At 43.7% G+C, this 21,706-nt stretch overlaps 1 protein-coding gene across 1 annotated transcript; it reads left to right on the top strand.

The window, feature by feature from the left end:
• The first annotated feature begins 10,090 nt into the window (after window positions 1–10,090).
• On the top strand, window positions 10,091–18,817 carry LOC101065899 (serine/threonine-protein kinase H1-like). The gene is made up of 3 exons (XM_029843157.1): window positions 10,091–10,350; window positions 10,765–11,464; window positions 18,497–18,817. Exons 1-3 carry the CDS (start codon window positions 10,091–10,093, stop codon window positions 18,815–18,817), a joined length of 1,281 nt encoding a protein of 426 aa, XP_029699017.1.
• Window positions 18,818–21,706: the final 2,889 nt, after the last annotated feature.

Here is a 21,706-nt window from a genome sequence, read left to right as displayed (position 1 = left end):
GTGTGTATGTTTGCTATTAGATCTTTACAGATTAGTTTCCCTCCCTGCGCACTCATGTCTCCGCTTAAGTCCATCTTGCCTTCCGACTGCCTCCATTCTGTCGGAACCCTCGGCCTCCTATTAAATACATCACGCTCCGTTGAGCTGCACTTGTCACGCTGATTCGAAACTAATCAAGACTAATGAATTCATCTAACTGATGATAATAATGTTATTAAAATGCAAATTGTTAATTTCTTTTAATTGCTCTACATCACATATGATCAATCACAACAACTTCCATTGCCACAATGCTCCATTTTTTCGCATTTTCTCCCTTTTTGCTCATTGTTTCCAGTTTCCTTCTGCTTCCGAGGAGTCTGGATTGATTAGCTTTTTCTAATTCACTCTTAATCTTGCCGTGCGCCTCGCTCCAGTGGTGGCGACTGACGACTGTGATGTAACATTCTGTGAAAAGTGAGCAGTAACTAACGTTCTTATTGGCAGAGTTCGCGTTGGAACTAATAAAGCAGTTTATGAGAATGATCTCTGTGACTTATTGAGTGCAAATTCATTAACCTTCAATCAACCTTGCCAGGGGAGTTAAAGATGTAGATTTTTAAAAAAAACAGAAAAAACAGGTGTTAACATCAAACCATGACGCCATCAGATGAATCAAATAAGCCATCAAATTAGTCCAGACTGGCCTTTTGGTTAGAGACACTTTGCCGGAGGGGTCAGGCCGTGTCCCATATCTGCATCCTGAGAGAGGCGACGCGAGGATATGTTAAGGATGGATATGTTCTCCTCTGTTCTATTGAGGCTGCTATGCATGTAATGCCTCTGGCCTTTAGTTCTGGTGGGGGGGGAGACTAATCGGATCAGGAGCAGTGGTGACCACATGTGATCAATGCATGCTGAGCACAGTTGTCGGATGTAAATAATAATCATTCAAATCTATGATAATTTATGTTAACGTATGATGAAAATGGAGTCTCGGAGAACGATATTGTGCAAATAAATCACTGACATGTGCTCATACCCGCCGGATCCATCAACATCCACAAACTCCGGGGCTGCTGAGGTTGGTTTCTTTTTTAGATTTAGGGGAAATATCTCATGCTTTATAAATTATTCCACCAATGCTCCACCATGACTCACTCTGGGTATCGTTTCAGCCACGATGCCACATTTGGCCCTTTGGCACCCCTCCACCAGCCCACGTGATGTTAAATTCCCACTCAAACCCGAGTAAGTGTGCAATCATGAGATGTAGCCACTGTGGGAAAATGAATTGGCCACCTTTGATCTAGATGAAGTATTATCTGTCATCAGACAGGCACCATAATGTGTCAGGCCCAGCCTACAATGTTGACTAGTGCTCTGGCTTCTATTTCCTTGCAAAGGCGCTCAAATCTGATCTGAACTCTTGTGATAGATCTCCCCCACAGGTAATATTTGATGTAAATGGGTTGTGCAACACGTCTTCTGTGTAAATATAGTTCCAGAGCAAATTTTCACATCTTGTTTATGGCTATTTGTGAAGTGGGGATGAGTAGAAAGGTTTCAGTGACTCCTGGAATCCGCTGCAAAGCAGGTGCATCTTTAATATACCAATATATACCATTTATACCATTTTTTTTCTCTTCTTTTGCTCTCTCTGTTGGTAATTCACAATACGCCTGCCCTCAAAAAGAAAAATAGCCACAACCACAAATCAATCAACAGACACAAGATGGTGTGTATTAAATCCCGCGGGTCTGTGACCTTCAACCAGGAATCTCAATTCATCTCCAAATTATTTTCAACACTCCATCTTCTCCGCTGCTTTGTTGCTCTCCATTGTCAGCCCAGACAACGGCTTTGATTTGATCACAGACAGAGATGAATTTGCGTCTCGTAAGGTAAGGTAAGGCCTGGAATCATTCGGGCCCCGTGCGTCCAGAATGGACTGGCTTCTGCTGCCAAGCAGAAAGGTGGGAGAGTTGTGATCAGTGGGGAAACCATCCTTCAGGCCGGGAAGGTTGCAGATATTTGTTAAGATTTCCAATTGTTTTTGCTCATATTTTTTTGGGGCCTGTGTGCCATTTTCCTCTTTGCGACTTTGAGATTCGTCCCTGTGGAGTTGTGTTTGCTGCTCTTTTAACATTTACTGCTGATTCAACGACCTGCACACAAGAAAAACATCAAAATATCGCAGGGGAAGATAGAATATCTTAAATGCGTGTGAAATGTCCTTCCTTGGAATTTTTAGTCCCGGTTCTGTCTATGTCCGCGACCAACGTGTTTTGTTGTGGAACTGAAGGCGGGATGGCACAACGTGAACTGGATCTTCTTTCCTTTTGGCACTGGTATCTTGCTGAAATCCTTTCCCAGTTAAGGGCTGAATGCGCAAATAGAGTAACGTCGTTATCTGCACGTATTAGTGCAACTTTGTGAAACTCTGTCCTTCACCATTGAACATTTACAGTGGTTTTAGTCATTCGTTGAGTAAAAAGGGCTTGAACATCATTTTGGGATATCAAAACTGATTTTGGGTTAGTCAATAGACATTCAACTGTGGGTTGAAGTGAAATCAACATTTCAAACTTTTTTCCACATTTTAATTTCACAGCATTGCAAATAAAAAGCCTAGTTTCTCTTTTACAAACAAGCATTTGTGTAAACAGAGCTGACATCACTGAATATTTGGAAGGCACTTATCTCTCCTCCAGACCGAATCCTTTCATTGGTGTTAATGAATTGATCAAAGAAGTGTTCGGCCTGAGGGGGTGATTGTTCTGCCTCGGTAGCAGGAGATGATCCTCCGTCTATGTCACAGTCCCGCCCTGGTCCCGCCACTGTGAAAGGTTAGCATTCGCCCTTTCGGCGCACTGCATGATGGATCAAATGGCTTTGCAAAGGTTGTGGCCTGATCTGCAGCTCATTGGGTCCTGTTTTATTCTGCTCTGCAGTGTGTGTTTCATATATAAATACCTAATGTAAAAATGATCATACCCCTGGCTGTTGCCATTTAAAATTAACCTTGCTTCTGATTATTAACATCACCATCACACTGTAGAAAATATTGTAAGCAGCGCTTCATGTTGGTCAGGTATGTTTCAGACAAATAATTATGTCTAAATAGAAAAATAAACATTGGCTAACCTGCTGCACAACTGGCCTCCAGGGGGCACCGTTTAACTGATTGATTTACATAACAGAGCCCTAGCTTGATGCGCAAACTGCTGTGTGACTCTGACATGCAAGAGATGGGTAAATATAAAATAAAGGAGTACGGTAATAATGATCTGGCTTGACAGGCCATCACGTGCACAGTGTGTGCTCGGATGTGACTGAATTCTTTTACAGGCTCCCTGTTCAGCTGTCTGTCAGTCAAGCTTCTGTGCAAAATACTGATCATATTGGGATGGAACGGGAAGGCAATGACAACCTCTAATTCCTCAGATAACGCCAGAAGAGCCCAATTAGCGCCTCGCACACGTCAGTCAAAACTATTATCAGTCAGAGGGACACAATTACAGCTAAAGATTTAATTACCCTTGTTGACAATTGAATCGGCCTTGAATGCGATGTACAACAGAGAATGTGACAGCAGTTTTGGAAAAGATTTAACGATAAATTATTGATCCTAGATGTCTAAAACAAACAGATGGGCTCCTTTTTGGAGATTTCAATCCCCAATAAGGAGCCCATCTACCACAAATCAGCTCAATTTCAAATACAGTATTTATATAATCCTGATGAATATCTGATCCTTCTTGATATTTTAACAAAAATTCTTATTAAAACAACTAAAAATAAGATTTCTCACTCACATATTCGATTATGATCCTGAGTCACCTTGACTTGATCTTAATTTTATATATAAATACAGATTAGACCCAGGATTTGAGCAGCATTCAAGGGAATCAGAGATCCTTGTGTAATTTGTAACGCTCTTTTACCAATGTATCGTGATGAATAGAAATTTTCTTCACTTGTAAAAGTTTAAAAAAAATCTGTGATAAGACAGTGGATTAAAGCTTATTTAGAAAGGAACAAAATTGGTTTCTAGATACAGAAATAAAACTCTTATAATCAAGCTGGAACAATCCAGAAATGTAGTGGTCAAACATTCTAGCATTTGGTGGTTTTCCGGAGTCACTTTTTATCCTCACTCTTCAGACCACTCTGGTCGGCCCTTGGCGGTGGAATCCTGACTGGGCTGCAGAATGGCTGTGCTCAGCACTATTTTACATATGATGATGGATTGAGACATGAGCAGGACAGCACTTGCAGTACCACCCCCCCCCCCCGCCTCCATCAAGACAGATGTTTCCTCCAGATGCTGTATTGACGCCGTACATTTACCGAGTGGGTGGTACTGATGTCAGACCATAATCAGCCCTTTGACTGCGTGAGTCCAGCATAAATTCATAAATAGATTCATAAATCCAGTAGCATTTTTCCCTCCCACAGCCCCAAAACTTTAAATAAAGGGAACACCCAGAGGTGTTCACTTGTTTTATGGTTTGATTTTCTTTTCCCATGGCGTTTCTAACCAGGGAGGCAACAACGTCCACCAGAGATTGTCCTTATACAATCTTTGTAAAGCGAGGGAAAGAATGCCGCTGCTGCTTTGCTGATTCCCTGCAGACTTTCTGCTCCATTTCTACCTCGTGTGTAACCTTGACAATGTGACTGCAGGAATAAATAACAGCAGAAATGCAACTGAAAAGACTTTAAAGTTTAAGAGCTCAACTGTTCTGAAGCTTAATTGTTCCTGTGTGTTTGCGAACATGTCTGGGATTGTGGGAAGAACCCAAGAATCCCGAGTCAACCCTCACAATATCCCGTCCCACCACCCCGTTACAAAAAAAAACCCCATTTATTTAACACGACCTAACAGGGACACGCAGATTTGAACATGCTGGACCTGGGAGAGTAAGAACGTTTACTGAATTGCTTTCCAGTTAGTGTTGGCATGACAACAAGCCTTCTGTGGGCTTAACAGGAATTATCAGCATCGCTGCAGACCATCTAGATCGCTCTGCTGCTCACAGTGAAGAACATTCACTCCTCTGTCTGTGTAAATCTGTTCACATCGGCTAAAACTAAAACTGAAACCTCCCCTCGCTTTGAACCAGCATCTGCCCTCAAACAGACACATCGGTCTTTTTAAACAAATTGATAAATGCAGCAATAGACACAAAGTCGCGATTCCGCTCGTCTACAGGCAGCCTGCTTGATTGAACCCCCTCCACGACGACGAGTGCTACTGTCTAATTATTGCCACTGCTGCAATCAAAGCGTGCGAGGAAAAACGTCTCCGCTCACGGCATAATTACGCATTTCTGTCTGTCATTTAAAAATGAGCGTCTGAGACCACGGTAATGGGAATAATCCCTCTGCCCACTTTTAAATTAAATTTTGTTGATGGCGAGCCGGGCGCACGTGCTCGTCTGAATAACTTCCCTTAAGGCGTGATGGATGTGATACAGATATTAGATTTCCATCACTTCAAAGTTTCTGCCAGTGGGTCACTAAATAATTGAAGGCTCCCGCCATAAAAACATAATGTATCTGCGCAAGAAAGAAACTGTTGCTTCCTCACATTTACCAGTCAATATATGGGGAGCTTGGAGCAGAGGCCTTTAAATATCTCACCCCAGCGCCAACATTGACGTCAAAATGAATTTAATCGTCACTGCAGGGCTGAATTTTTTATACCCTGGCATCATCATTAGTATTTGATAGTATTTGAACACCGTTAGGAAGGGTGGAATCATTACGCAATCTCACAACGTTTCTTTGTGGCAGCCAGAGCTTCACGTCAACCCTCCGCTAAGTAGCCTTGTTATACCATGCCACAAGACATAGCAGTACCTTTTCCTTTTCAGCCATCTGGAAGGGAACTTTAAAGCTATTCTAATGTCCTCTATTTGAGGGACGTTTTCCCATTTCACTGCAAGCGAGTTTAAAGGTCGACTCTGATAAGCAGAGGATTTATCTGCCGAGTCTCCATCAGGCGGCTTTTTGGGGGTCGCAAGGACGTCCGACAGATATTCATAAAATGTGACGTGCTTGTTTGAAGCCATGTTTAAACGCAGTTATTGTTTTAATTCCAGGGCAAATGAATCCTCTCTGCAGGGGTATCACAGAGAGCGCTCTCCGTCACGTCAGACCTATGAGATCAGCTAACCCTTCCGCCGTTGTTTGTGTGTCTGGCTAAAGAGTCATTAGGAGCGCTGCTCATTAATTACAAATGAGTGCAGACATCGGAGCCCGGCGCGGGCAGGTGACTGTATCCATCAACTCAATCCAATTTTGCCAACACATGCAATGTTCATGATTTGTTCAATTAGGACGTCAGAGGCAATTTGTCTGTCGCACCTCGTTCCACGACCACCTCTACGCCCTGAGCGGAAAAGAAAATTAGAGTATCCGTCAACCTTCCCAAAGGGTCTCGCCTTTGGATGTAGCATCTCAACCCACCCCCCCACTCCCAGGGTTGACAGACCGGGTGCTTGTATTACTTGCTAGCATAATTAGTTCTGTTTTTCTGCCATTGTGCTGAGCAGCCCAGCTTTATTGCTGCACAGACACACCTTCCACAGCAGCGTATTAAAGCCAGCTGCCTTCAAAGGCCCTGACATGAGAAACACGAGCGTTCTCCCCAACAATTGATTTCTCCTGCTCCCAACAGCTTGTAATAAGCAAACATATTTCTTGTGTCCCGGTCTCCACTTCACGAAACAACAATTACGGGCCAGTGTTCCGGTGATGAATGGTGGATGGCTTTAATTAATCAGCAGGATGATGCGGCACGTGGGCTCGAATGACAATGGTCAGGGGGGAATGGAGGGGAGAAAAATCTTGGAATTTAATCAAGAGCAGCATTGTGGTCTTATCAGGCTATTCGGGATATTCACAGGAAGCACAACAGCTATCTGTGATAGTGCGTGTACTTCCTTATTATTATTATTATTATTATCATTTCAATAAGTCCAACAAAAACACAGAACCGAGAGCGACCAGAATAGCTATACGTGCTGCTGTGCTCTGCACAGGTGGAGCCAGGCTTTGGTGGAACCAGACAGTGTTTGTCTCCGGCCATGGCATTAAAGATAAAGCCTGTGTGCGTGGAGTCTTATATTAAAGCACTTAAACCATTGTGCGGCACACTAACAAGCAACAAAAACAAATGCATGCTAGTTGCACAGGAGCACAGGTAACTGACCCGGGAATCTATTTTTTATTATTAAGAACTGTTACCTATTGATCAGCGGTGTCGCTTGTTGCTATGACAGCAGCACACTGCGAGATGTCAGAGCTGTGAAAGTGATTTTAGTGTAAAATGACGAGTGTAGGACTCACAAATACAGGACAGAAAGGCTCGTAATGTGAGCGGAAATGGGATCTGATGACTTTACTGCTAGTATCTATCACAACGCGAGACACTTAATCCATATCCTCTTTGAAAAGCGTCTCACCTTTTCTTTAAACTTCGAATGACTAAGATTAAATCTTATATCCGTCCCCATGACGAAGTGATGCTCCTGCAGCTCACGTGTGCTTGCTTCTATTTTTGCTAAATTTCCCCTCATCTGTTGTCAGCACTAGATCCTGTTTTTGCAGCTGAGGGGTATTTTCATTAGAGGACCGTCTCACCGACCACAGCGCGTCCTCGCCGTTCAAGTGTTCCTTCAAAAGCTTTTTACTGTGTTTATCATTGAATACACGAACGGCAGCTCCTTTGATTACTTTGCCCTGAGCTGCACTTGTGCGCCACGTCAATCCAGAGCGCTTGGCTCGCCGCCGCTCCGTCCGGCCCTCTCACACAGATATCACATCCTCTGACAACAATAAGAAAGGTAATGAACGGACTGACAAGTGGCAGCTGCGCTCTGACCGCTCCTCCGGCCTAAACGGATTCACAGCAGCCCGTAATGGCTTTTGCTCCCAAGGCGGGGCATTACCAACACCACACACATGTTGTGGGTTCATTTATAACTGAGGACAGCCTTTTAGTAATCAGATAGTGGTTCGATAAACGCTGAGCTGCTGAGTCCCTTGAGGGAGGCTTCTGAAGGGCGATTTACCACCTCACTGCTGATGTGATGTTTATCCTCTGCTGGCTCCTTGTGCTTTCACATGGGGGGCATGTGGGGCGGTTCTCTGTCTGTCTCCTTGTGTGAGAGAGTGTGTTTGCATTCATTTGAGCAGTCCAGAGACAAAGCATCACATCAGGAGAGACCGGCGGCTCTGCGGGGAGCTGCGGTCAGACAGGATTCAACCAGCCTCTCCACTCAGGGACGACATCATTTCTGCTTCTGAAAAAGACACTGTTGCATTTTATTGTTGGTGGAGCTCTCCGATGGACGCATCAAACCTTTGCTAATACTCTAAAGCCAGCTTTTGCTGCTAAATATCATATATATAATATATAAATATGCCCCTACAACCATTTCAATTAGCCAAAGAGGCACCGAGAGCCGCACTTCCACGGCAAAAGGGCTGATTGACAAGGGCGGTGCGGGAAACAGAACCTCGCTTTAAAAGTGGAAACAAAAATAAATTTGTTTTTTGTTTGTGTAGTAGGATGATACTCGCGTAGGTCCCATTCAATGCTGCAAGTGCTCATAAACATAAACATGAGCTCATTATACCAACCTCATTACTCGACGGCACCGTTGCTGCACGAATTTAAGGCCCTCGTGTTAAAAAGGTGCTCCCTCCCCTGTTTTGATCTGCTCGTCTCTGCGGTCCCATCATGAATAAATATGTGCAAATGCATGCCGCATCTTCTCTTTCTGCAAGCTTTAGCGCTTTCAAACAGCATGCAGGATGGAGGCGGGCAGACAGAGGAGGCTGTTGTTGTGGCGGTTTGTGTATTATTTTTTTAAATCTTTTTTTTTTTCGCCGCCTCTGTTTTCAGAAGATTACAGACGCATGATGACAGCAGCACAACATAATAAGAGAAAAATGGACAAAAAAAGAAAGTCTCAGGCTTTACAAGAACCGGTTGACACATTGTGTTCAACAGCGCAGACAAAACAATACACGTGTTGTGCATTCACTGGTAACGCACTCCATAAATGTGATAGGCATTGGACAGCACATTCAATTACAACACCAGTTGTGCTATATCTTATTTACATTATCGGCAGAGGAAGTGGATTTGCTACGATGACTAAAGCGGCGGCGTTGTCTGTGGATAAGCTTTGTGATTTTGTCTCACAGATTGTCTCAAAGATAAAGTGCGTGCTGCTCTTTCATTTATTTATTTTTTATCATCCATGAAAGAATATTTAAACACCATCACTTGAGAGAGCCTCAGTTTTACACATGAAGGTTTGTTTACAGGATGCATGAAACTGTGAAAACAGTTTGATCGCATCTGATATCAGGGTTAAAGTTTCTTAAAAGAGGAAGATGCCTGTAGTTAAGTTCTTACAATATATAAATAGCACTCCTGGGTGTAGTTGAAATCCCAGGCTCCAAAAGTAACTTCCGAGCATGCAATTCCAATCGCTACCAATAGGAGCGCCATAGTCAAAACCATTCCTCTGTGTCGTAAATCTGTGTCGAGTAAAATTTGGAATCGATTACTTATTTCAGCAGTGGAATATCTTGCAGTCACAGTTATAGTATTGTTGAGATGTTTAACATCATGATACATCTTATGTTTGGGGCTATATTTGCTGAAAAAAAGAAAACTATTAAGAGGAAAGAGGAAGTGGATACTCTTTATTTGATGTAATGAACACTTATAATTGCGATTCTAATATACCTTATATAGAAATCCAATGTGAAAGGCAGTTAAATATCAAACAAGTAGCTTTTTTTGTTGTTGTTACCACCAATACAGGATAAATAGCTGTTTAAAATGATCTTGCGTAGACAAGATCATTACTTGTTCTGGCTGTAACCACTGTTCAGAAGCAACAATAGCTTCAAACATTCGTTATTTACCTGACACTTTTATCACCCAATTGAATCTAAAGGTGATCCAACCTCCACCCTGTTGATAGGAGGAGCCAGCTCTTTTTACACCTCACATGGGATCTTCCTGATGTGCCTGTTGGGTAACAGACTACATTTGTTTTATAGGATTCTATGCTGAGGAATGGGCTGCGGGAGCAGTAAGGTGCAGTCGGAAGTTTCCATGAAGGGCTACGTGAGCGTGGTGCAGTCGCTTGTGGCCTTTACCAAAGTGCGCAGTGATGACAATGAGCCGAGGAAGCATCCAGAGGTGCAGAGCGGCTGCTGGTTTCGTGCCGCTCTGCAGCTGGAATCAAACGGCAGGGAGCGACCGGTGAGAGATGGACGACATCGGGTCAAATCTGACCGGTACAAGGACAGGTTTGACTCACGTGTGACAGCAAGGTAAGAAAAATTTGGTCATGTGAAAGGTGTTTTAATTTAAGCTATTTTACTGTTGAGAGAGGGAATAATGGAACCACTGAGTAACACAGGTGATATCATCACACCACTGAAAACTGCTATTTAGTCTCTCTCGGATAATTTGGAACGTGACACATGGAGAAATTGCTTATTAAATACATTCATGGAGCCTTTTAATTCCAAGAGCTTTCTGCTAAATTCTTGCACAGCAATTTATTTTTTCTAATACAAGACTTTTAATGTGAAAACTAGCTTTCTATTCCTGGGTGAATTCTTCTTCTGTCGTGTGGTTTATATCTGCCCGTACATCCCACAGCTGTGGAGCATGACGGGAAATGCTTTGCAATGGTGTAACACAAATACTGATGTTGTCTGTCGCCACATCTTTCCTCCCAGATACGACATCAAAGCTCTGGTCGGCCGTGGGAGCTTTAGCCGAGTCGTACGTGTGGAGCACCGAGCAACACGCCGGCCTTTTGCCATAAAAATGATGGAGGTACTGGCTCCAGAGGCCCGTGAGGTGTGTGCATCTGAGCTTGCCGTGCTGCAGCGGGTGAACCACTCAAATGTGATTCAGATGATTGAGGTCTTCCAGTTCCCACAGAGGGTTTACATGGTGCTGGAACTGGCCACAGGTGGGGAGCTTCTGGATCGTGTCATCAGCAGGGGCCACTTCACTGAGAGGGACGCCACTCGGGCCCTACGGATGGTTTTGGCGGGGTTGGGGTACCTGCACAGCTTGGGGATCACACACAGAGACCTGAAGCCTGACAACCTCTTGTACTACCATCCTGGAGCAGATTCCAGACTGCTCGTTACCGACTTTGGATTGGCCACTTTTGGGGGCGTGACAGCGGGAATTGGACCTGGGGATAAAGAATCAGACAGTGCTTGGCCTCTCAGGACCACCTGTGGGACTCTTGAGTACATGGCCCCTGAGGTGTTGCTAAGGAAACCTTATTCATCTTCGGTGGACATGTGGGCGCTGGGAGCGATCGCCTACGTTGTGCTGAGTGGATCCCTGCCTTTTGAGGACGACAGTCGCACGCGGCTGTATAGATCCATCATGAGGGGGAAGTACAGATTCCACGGAGATGTGAGTGTATTTTTAATGCATATTTAATTACGCCCTAACACACGGACAGCGTCTCATGTCTCTTGTCAAATTAACATGACATTTATGATGCAAAACAACAAGGCACCAATACAGACAGACACAAAAAAAAGAATTTATTTCCAATATGTGCAAATTACTAATACAATAACAATAAAAATGCAAGTACTCTGTATTTATAGTACCATTAAATCAGGTGAAAATCTAGTTTGATCTGGATTGTCTCCACCTTGGCGGTGGTGGCTATCATCACGCTAATGCTCCCATTTTCATAGAATGAATCCCCGCGTCTCATTTCACTGCTGTTTTGACAGTGTTTCGAGCCTTTTGTATTTGCTTCCACACCTGTCACATGCGGTCGAAATGCCAACGCATTGGGAAGCTCAGGACGAGGTGTTTGAGAAGAGAAGCTGAAAGCGGCGGGACCTAAAGAGCAAACTGGCCGTGCTTGCCATTCTTCACAGCTTCGCAACACAAACAACAGCTTCAAATAAAAAACCCACCATCTGCTGTTTCCATTTTAACGTTCTCCATTTTCCCTACAACACAAGCTGGTGTCTTATGTGATGTTTGCATGCTGTGCGCAATCATCCAACTGTGGCATCATGTTGACGTACATATGTGTTTTTCTCACTTAAAAAGAGTGATTCACACCTTAATTATTATGCTGTTGGAAGTATCAGAAATAGTTACAGTCCTCCATCTTTACCCAGAATGGTTTAGCCATGCAGCGGAGCGCCTACCTCAGCTCAGGTACTTGGAAAGTTGTGTTGAGATTCTTCTCACTACAGCTCTTAGAGGAATTGCGCAGCGCTCCCTATTTCTACCGTCATATAACCAAAGTAAATATTTTTACCAGCTGACTCTGTCAAGCGCAGTGGTGATGTTGGGCTTGTTCGTTCACGCTGATTATACCCAATGCTGGATTACTCACTGTGTTCAAAGCCTGGTCTTATTTTCCAGGATGACTCTGACATTTTAGTCTGGTATAGAAGAGACTTCTTTAGTTAGTGCCGAGACTCTTTTCATCACTGAGCTGACCTGACACTGCAATACTGCATAAACTCCTGTGGATTTCACGCTGGAACATTAATGTTTCGCATCTCATATGTGGCTGAACCCTGGGAGAAGGCCTCCCAGCCCCCGCAGTCCACAGCAAAGACATTGATCTATGCATCTCGATGATGGGCATATGAAGACATCATCCACCGTCGAGGGCTCGATGGATCCGCCGTCAATCACATTTCCAATTTTGACAAGAAACGTTGCAGTGTGAAAATAGGCCCGCTCTGTAAAAGACAGGCTCATACATGCTTAACATGTGCTCACATTTGTCCCAGCACACGTTGTGTCTCGACTTGATGAGCTTTGTTTGAAATAATCTGCCATTCAATCACAGAGGGCAGCAAATTACGGAGTGAAGCACATGCAACCAGTTATCTGTTGACGCTAAAGGGAAAAATACAGGTGTAACAACGAAACAAGGCTCACATATTGAAGCATGTTTTAATATACACACAGTAGCACCACTGGCATATCAGGCCCTGTAGAGGTTATATTTTACCTCACACTATGATTGAGAATCAATTAGTTTGGGTCTCTTCATGTCCTTGATAGAAAACACATTGATTGGTGTCACTTTGCTGTGTCTTCATGGAGATTGTCTCTTTACTAACGGGGCTGTTGTTTCCTTTCTAAACAACAGGCCTTTGACACAGCATTTTAATTGTCAGTTAAGAAAAGTGTCAGCTTGATAGCTCTGCAGTCAAGAAAAATGCATGGGACCCAAACTAAAATGACATTTCTCACGGCAAAAATTGCAGAAAGTGACTATTGCTGCATTAATTCGGAGGCAGGTCAGGATTGTGAGCTGTAGTTCCACAACAAAATGGCAATTAAATGCTGCCCATGCAAACTGTATTCTTCTGCAACATTTATCTGATTATTTCCAACCATGGGTAATGGACCTAATGCTTCTGGGAACGGACCTCCAACCTGTGTCCTTTTGTAAAAGTGTGGAAAATAGCAAAAATGCCTTCTGTAGGGGGGAAAAACCCTAACCAGCTGCTGGACACAAACGAAAGACCTTTCTGCCCTGAGATAACTGCCAACCACTGAATCAAAAAAAATCTAGCACCCTGACATGCCGGCGGTTCTGCTCTGCCAGCAGGGAACAGAATACGTGATAATAACTCATTTTTACCTTTTCCTGGAACAAGAAATTGTGGAAAAGTATAACAGACAAGTGCTTCTCACAGGAAATGGTGCAAGAATCCTCCCCATCCTGTTCTGTGGATCTACACAGTTAAAAAGTCTCACCAACGCCTCTCATGTGCCCTAATCAGCTTCAGTGCCATTTTAGAATTGATTGACAGCTCAGCTTTGGGTGACACTTCCTGCTCACTTGTGGTCTTAACCTGCAAATTGCAGAGAGAGACATCTCGACACAGTTAGAAAGGTGCTATATTACCACTGGTGCTAACCCAGGACTTCCTTGGAGTCCAGTCTCTCGTTGTTGAAGTAGCAATTTGCCGCCCTGCATTCGGACCTCATTTTGGGAAGACTAATGTAGCTCATTTATCATCGGCCGGCCTAAATCGCTACCACTGGAACGACCAGGCACGTCCGTTCAACCAGAACCCACCATTTTTAAGACTCACGGTCCCGAGTGAGCATGGAAATTGAAAATAATAGGAGCAATATTATGTGAAAAAAACCTTATTCTATTAAAGAAGGCAGCGAGCAAACTATAAAATGTGCTGCTTCTCTGCATAGATGGTGGATTTTGTTAGGCAACCGGCTGCCGAATGCAGCTGCATAATATGTAACAAAATACAGATACCAGCGGGGGTTTAAATGCAGCTACAAGAATGTCTCCGAGGAGTAGTGGCTGGTTCCTGTAATTCGGAACTTGTAATTGCTCTATGCAAAAGGACAGGTCATGGGTTTGTGTTGTTTTGTGTTAATCAAAGGGGGAATGAGGACTGTTGTGATTAAAAAGGAAAAGGATGTTGAAATGTTCTTTACAGACGTAAACAAAGACTCAGGGGTGACAATGGAAATGCCAAAGTATCATAACCTTTCTGTGTTTGTCGGCGTGATATTTTGTGGGTGTGTGTCAGAGAGGGAAGGGGGCAAGAGTGTGTTGGGGAAGAGGATTTCAGCAGTAAGACAGAGGTGTGAAACTCACTGAGAAATGCAAATGGCCTCCGGCACCTGCCCACATACCAGGTCTCTGCAACACCCCCCCTTAGCACCACACAAACACACCGTGCATAACATCCCACCCCAGCACCGCTGCCACTGGCACGACAGGTGCAACAGCCTGTGGCCCTGTAGAGCAGACACACCGTGTTTACCCAACAGCAGAGGTGACAGGTGGGCAGAGGTTGGGTGAACGGTGGGACGGAAATATTGAGGAAATCGAAGGGAGAGGAGAGACGGGGGGAGGTGGCCTCTGAGGCTTTTCGCACCTTATCGCTTATCACACAATCCTTTTGCCACGCAAAGGGCAGAAGCACTTCCCTTCCACCGAATCAGGGCATCTCATCTGAGGAAAGTCTGGATAGAATTGTGCTCCGTGTGTCTCGGTGGCCTTTTGTATGTAAAGCACAAATCTGTTCAGTTCAGCACGCCGCCACAGCTTCCTCTGCATTCTGCCGCTGTGTTCCTGCACACACGTTTCCCTCGACCCAGCCCAAACATCTGCATTGGCAACAGGGCAGTCAGAGTAACAACTGGCACAAGCCTGCCCCCTAAAGAACAACAAGAGAACAACTCCAGCCTCTCCTTTGGCTCAAAGGTTTGTGCATGATGGCACCATCCCTCCTGCATCCCAGGATTGATATTTTGATCTCTTTAGTGTGACTATTAGCAAGAGACCACCCCCCTTACATAGGAGTTCTTACACTCTTACATATTTAAACTTGACTGTATGTCAGGACCAGATGTGAGGCAGACTGTGGTGCAGTTTATTACTCACCTGTGCATTACCCACTATCATATAAGCATCATCCAGCCTTCATGTACTCTCTTCATTTGTTGCAGTTACTACTTTGTCATGGTTTGTTGGGCCTGAACCAAAGCTTCTTTTTCAATCTAGTAAGGTGCTTTCTACTTTACACGCTATACATGTAGCTCACTTTCCCTTCATCTTCCATCCAAGAGGTGTATGGATTGAAAGCTTTGGCGGTTCTGCCACATCTTGGGTAGCTGTTGACAGCAGAAGAAACAAACTTTACCAGCCCCAGAATAGGTCCACCTTCAGAAAAGCGTGGGCTCCTGCAAACTGGCATTAGTTTTTGATTGTGACGAGCTCCAGGATCCTGACTCTTGGCTTAGAGCCTCAGTCCCAAGATGGACTTTTATTACTTTCTTTTTGGTCCCTTCTCCAAAGGGCTTCTTCAAAGTCTAGTTGCTCTAGATCGAAACAAAGCCTCTATGACCTGGATGATTGAGAAGTAACACCATCATTGATCCTGGCACCCAAAGTTTTCTTTTTAATTTATTTTTTATTTTTTCAAAGAAAGATTCCCTTTTAACACAGAAACACACAGAGACACACTCAGTGATAAGATGTCCTCTAGGTGTCCTTAAAGTCATAAAATGCCCACAGAGACTCGTGATAAACATCATCTAGAATGCCCATCTGGGGAGAGCGCTCTAAAGTGTGAATGAACACTTGGTTGGTTTAATCCAATAAAGTGCCCACTTGGGTGCCAAACAGTAAAGTCCAACTTACATTTTTAGTGATCTGACAAGACAAAAAGAGATCAGTGGAGTCTTTCCAAGATAAAAAATAACACTGGGGAAGTTACCCTGCGGTAGGTAGAACGTGGTAAAGTGCCCTTTAGAGTGCCCACTACTGTTTGAGGTGAAAGTCCTTTCCCTTTATTATATCTATTCTAAGATACAATAGAAAGAATTTCACAAAGGTTATTTTCTGGGTTGCTTTTCAGATCTTGTGGCCTGTTTACTGTATTTAGATATTTACAAGGGAATTCTTTTAAACCTGCTACTTTAATAATTGGTTTCCTTTTGTAATAATAAATCATATTTTTAAAAAGGATCATTCTGATTACTCTCATACAAGCTCGAGCGCAGAAATCAGGTTCAAAACGCTCAGGGACACAAGCCGATTGATAACTGCTGTTAGAGTGTTTTCCTGGAAAGCTCCACAACATCTCGTCTCACGCTTATTTCCTCAGTCCCGGGTGTCAGCGAGCATCATGCTGCTCCTCAGGTGAGAGATGGGAACAGGAGGACTGGAACTCTTTGACTGACAAACCTTTTCCTGACTTGTTAAACACTACATGCATCACTCCAGTCAGCACACAGGCACCAGTGAGTCAGTGTCGCGCCTTTGGATTCCTCTCACCAGCTGCCGTCTCACCGATTGTCAATTTCATGCTTGATTAATTGTCATTACTCGGTGATAGACAAAAATGAAAGAAATGCATTTCAGGATTAAAATAGAACGCTGAACGGAGCGAGCTTTAGCCTGTGTGTGCTTGACTGAGTTTTGAATTCATATATTTGACTGTATTTAACTTTTATTCTCCTCAGCCAGTCATGGTAGAGGAGATTTAAGCTAATTGGCCTTTGATTGCAAAACCTGACTGTGTATTCTAACAACTAAAGGCGAAGCTTAAAAAGACATGTCTCGCTGTCTGCCACCGATAATGATTATGGCCCCGTCTCCGAACCCACTTATTTCCTGTCAGCCATTCAGCATCACTCTCGCTCAGTGTCTGTATCGGTGATATCTTAATGTAAAAATACAACATACAAAGGTCATCAATTTCCCGTGGCAGGCTCCAACAATGTCGTCCATGTGGGGGGGAAAAAAGCCATCGTGAATAATTTAGTGATTCTGAATCATGATAATGTCTCTCATGTCTTCTCTTCCTTTGGAAAGATGGCATGGCAGATTTCAAAGCATCTTTAAATGTCAGCTCGGGCTGTGGCAGGGCAAATGATTTGCTATTTAAATTAACAAAAGAGCAAGAAGATCCATGCGGGGCTAATCTGTGGCGTCTTTATCATGAATTTAATGCAGGACCCAAAGAAAATGTGAGCCTAAATCCCACACACACCACCAGGCCATCCTTTACCTCCCCAGCTTCCTATTCTTCTACCCTGCTGCTGCCTTTGCCCACTGACATTTAGCATTTCTTTGGAGATTATTTCTGCTGGTTGACTCTGGAATCACAGGTTTAGAACAAAATCCTCTGTTTTTCTTCTGCACGTGCTTCCAAAGCTGCGCCAAAGCCTCATCAAAATGGCCTCGGACGAGCCAGCAGACTCGACTGGCATCGTCAAGCGGACACGGTGCCAGTCAACGTTGACTTCTGCAATGCCGATATTTTGGAGCACACTGACGCAGGTGCCGGAGGTGGCCCCGGGCCAGATTCTTGCGCAGGCAAGCGTGGTCTGTGGGAGACGTGAATGCACTCAAACGTTGAAGTGGGCGTCTGTGGACCAGTCGCCATTTACGGGCCTACAGCAGGCGAACGCGCGGGTCTTTACATCTTTTCTCCGTCTTTTTCCAGGCTTATTTCGAAACGTTCCACTTACTGGTGCTTTAAAAATATATGCAATGATAAATAAAAGGGGCTTAGTGTTACATTTGTCACATTTATCACACAATCACTGCGAACGTGGGGCAAATAATAATAGAGCAATTTTTCATTTCCACTGACATTAGCCAAGAACTGCTTATCTTACTGGAAGTAAGGCTGCATTCCCTTGATTTCCCTCAGACACTCAATATTTCCCCTCTACCGGTCTCTCCTGAACTGCTGAACATCACTCGCCATCTGTCAGCTGTTTCGACTGGAACACTGCATCATCTTCATATGATGAATACACGCAAGTTATAAATCGGTTTCTAAAATGCGTAAGAGGGTAAAAAAAAAAAGGAAAGCTGGTGATTTTACGATGACGTATTTCAGCGTTGCAAAAGCTCTGACTCCTTTATTTAGTTTTTATGCTTCTCTTTATTCTTTTCCTCAGCCTTGGCCCTCAGTTTCCAACCTCGCCAAGGACTTTATTCAGCGCCTGCTGTTTTTGGACCCGGCTACCCGCCTGACAGCTGACCAGGCTGTCCACCACCCCTGGGTGGCAACTATGGCTGCCAGCTCCTCCATGAGGAACCTCCATCGATCCATATCCCAAAACCTCAGGCAGCGGAGGTCACGCAGCTCCACGCAGTGTCCAAGCAGAACCAGGAGTTCTGCTGACCGCAGCAGCTCAGTTCCGAACGGACTAATGTCGCCCGCCCTCGAGCGTCACCGGAGAGCATCTGGAGTCTCATCAGCAAAAAATGTAGCTTAATTTCTCCCACTAACACCTCAGAAGAGTCCTGAGGGAATGTTCAACCCCTCAGAGGCGAATACAGCCACATACTTCAGAGCACGAGTGAATGATCCCATTGTGAATGTTGGGCACCTCCATTTGTGATAGGTGTGGGAAACCTAAATAAAGAAAACTTTTTAACACAACTAAGTTGCATTTGGTTTGCTTTTTTTTTTAATGGACTCTTTCCAAATGCAATTTTGCCTTTCAACATTGGAAACTTTAGTCATCTTTTTTTGTTTCTTGACCACTTTATCCCTTCCGGGCTCATGGGGAGGGGGCTGGAGCCAGCTGCATATGGGCGAAGGCAGCATATACCCCTGGATGAGTTGCCCCATCGCAGGGACCCGTGTGAGCATTTGGGGGTTCGGTGTCTTGCTCAAGGGTACCCAGAAAGTCCTCTAATAGGTGAATGACCTCCTTTGGCCTCTCATAAAGTTTGAAATTGCAACTAAAGGATTTGCAGCTTTCATCACACTGAGAAAGGAATAAAAAGAATGTGTCGCATTTTGCTGTGTTGTCAGCCTCCTACCTCACAGCACCAATCATCCTGTTGAAAGCACAATCGTGGTATTTGATGACAGAATGAATCCTTCTCCTCTGAACATGATGTAGGTGTTCAATCATTTATCCCAGTAAGGAGGGTTTTTTTAAAGGTGAAAACACAATTATTGCTGGATTGCAGTCAGTATATACTGGGAAATCATTCACATTTTATTGTAGTCACAAATGATTAATGTGATGGACACAAATGAGGAGTCGCAGATTCCACTGCCATGCGTCGCATTTGCAGGGAGAAAGAAGATGTTGTGAATACATCTAAACTAGAAAGGAATCCAACATAAATGGAGGTCCTCACACAATGACTGACATAAAATTAACATTCAAAACACTTTAGCACATTCAGCTGTTAGAAAAAGAAAAGAAATGACAACACATTAACAGATTATCAGATGTAATTGCAAAGAAACCAATGAATATTTATTCTTTGATAATAAGCGCATTGTTTCACCTTTATTTTATTAACATTTATTAAGAAAGGCTTTCACAATATGGTTAATCACAATGCAGTAAGATAAATAATAGGTTCAAGATGGATTCTGTTATATTGCTGAGAGTTTCATTTTTCAGTCACTTGTGTGTGTTTTTCTATATATATAAATTTTAATTTAATAAAACACAAAGATGGGTTTGTTCTACAAACTTGCTCTTTCAGCGTGACTCAAACATTTTCACAGCCCTCAGATCGTACTTCACTTAGGGCAGCGTTAGCTTGCATACTAATGAAGACAGCAAGTTAAACAAAGGAGAACAAGGTGAGTTCAGTCCTTTAAACTATAAACCATCTTTTTGCAGGTTGATTTCTTATCTTTACATTTTGTAAAAGTAATTATTGATGGCTGTTCAATAATTCAGAGTCACCGTTTACAACATTTACACAAGGTTCTTAGCACTTTGCTAAACTGTGAACATGTCTGTCATTTTGAGGAGAATCAAGCATTTTTGGGGGTGTTCAGCAGGGAATTGTGGGTGTTTTTAGTGACTGCCTGTATGCGCTGACCTGTGATCTATGTCCCTGTGGGAAGGAGACACGACTGCTGGTGCATTTCAGACTAAATGTGTCAGCCAGCAGAAATACTACAGCTCAGATGGAAAATGTTGCGGTGATGCTAGCAGACAAGGTGCAAATCTGCATAAATCGCTCAGGTCAACAGCATATCTGCCTTTTTCTCCTCATTTTGTCCACTGCTAAGAAGCGTTTGGCCTGGTGGGCAGTAAACCTGAACTGTTCTGCAACTATGACATATATTGTGCCATCATCTTCAAAATGGATTTCCATAAACATCTGTTGCATTTATGAAACACTAATCCCATTGTCTCCTGCTTTTTCAGCGTGCGTGGGCCGCGAGATGTTTTTGATGTCGAAGAAACACATCATATGCTTCCAGTGTTGAGGATAATCCTGCCATTATTCTCTTGTGCAAGGCTGTGTGATTGCGTGGTTTCCACGCAGCCCCAGGAGTTCCTGAGTGGGATAAACTGCATTCCCAATAGGTGGATGCAAACAAATCTTCCATTATCTGTGGATCAGTTTTTGCATCGCTTAACTCCTCTACCTTGACCTGTGGGGCACTGGCTCTGTCCAAAGAAGAACACAAGCTCTTGGGAAGACTCCAAATTTCTGCATGGGTAGGTTGGATTAAGAGCAGATAAGGGGGGAAAATCCCTAAATCTCATTCAGCGTGTGTGGAGATGGGTCAGTTTTTCCACGGAGGTTTTGGTTTGGTCTGGCGGTCAATGAGGCCAAACAAGTATGAAAGCCAAGCTGAGGAGATAGTGTTTGCTCTTTGGTCCCGGCCCCGCGCGGTTCAGACGACGCTTTCCTCAGCAAAAATCACAGACTTTTTCTCTTCATCTTTGGCCCTACTTGAAGGGATGATTTGCTGCCCAAAACCCCTGAAACAAAAGCTGGCAGAGTTTCATCTTGTGGCTGCTACAAAGAAGAGAAGAAGAGATTAGGGGGGACTCTCACAGCTCAGTTGCAGAATCTAAGAACTTAAGTTACTGTGCAGGAGAAGAAGCCTCTTTATTTTTCTGTTCATACTGCTTCTCAGTACGGTAGTAATGCATCAACCCATCCATCCATTTCCTTTCATATCAGCTATCATCTCACTCTAGACATGCTTCCCTTCTTAAATAAGTTGTTCTAATAAAACAATCTGATACTTTCAGTCTGTTTTGCAACTAGCTTTTGCATGAATGACTCTATCGATATCTTTACTTCTGCTCCAAAACAGTTTGGGCACAACGGTGTTGTTGGGGGGATTATAAAGAAACCATCTGGTCTCTCTCCCAGAAGACATGTTT

The sequence above is a fragment of the Takifugu rubripes genome, chromosome 10, assembly GCF_901000725.2.
Source record: "Takifugu rubripes chromosome 10, fTakRub1.2, whole genome shotgun sequence".
Lineage (NCBI taxonomy): Eukaryota > Metazoa > Chordata > Actinopteri > Tetraodontiformes > Tetraodontidae > Takifugu > Takifugu rubripes.
The sequence above is the reverse complement of the archived record's forward strand: the minus strand, read 5'-3'. Positions and strand labels throughout refer to the sequence as shown.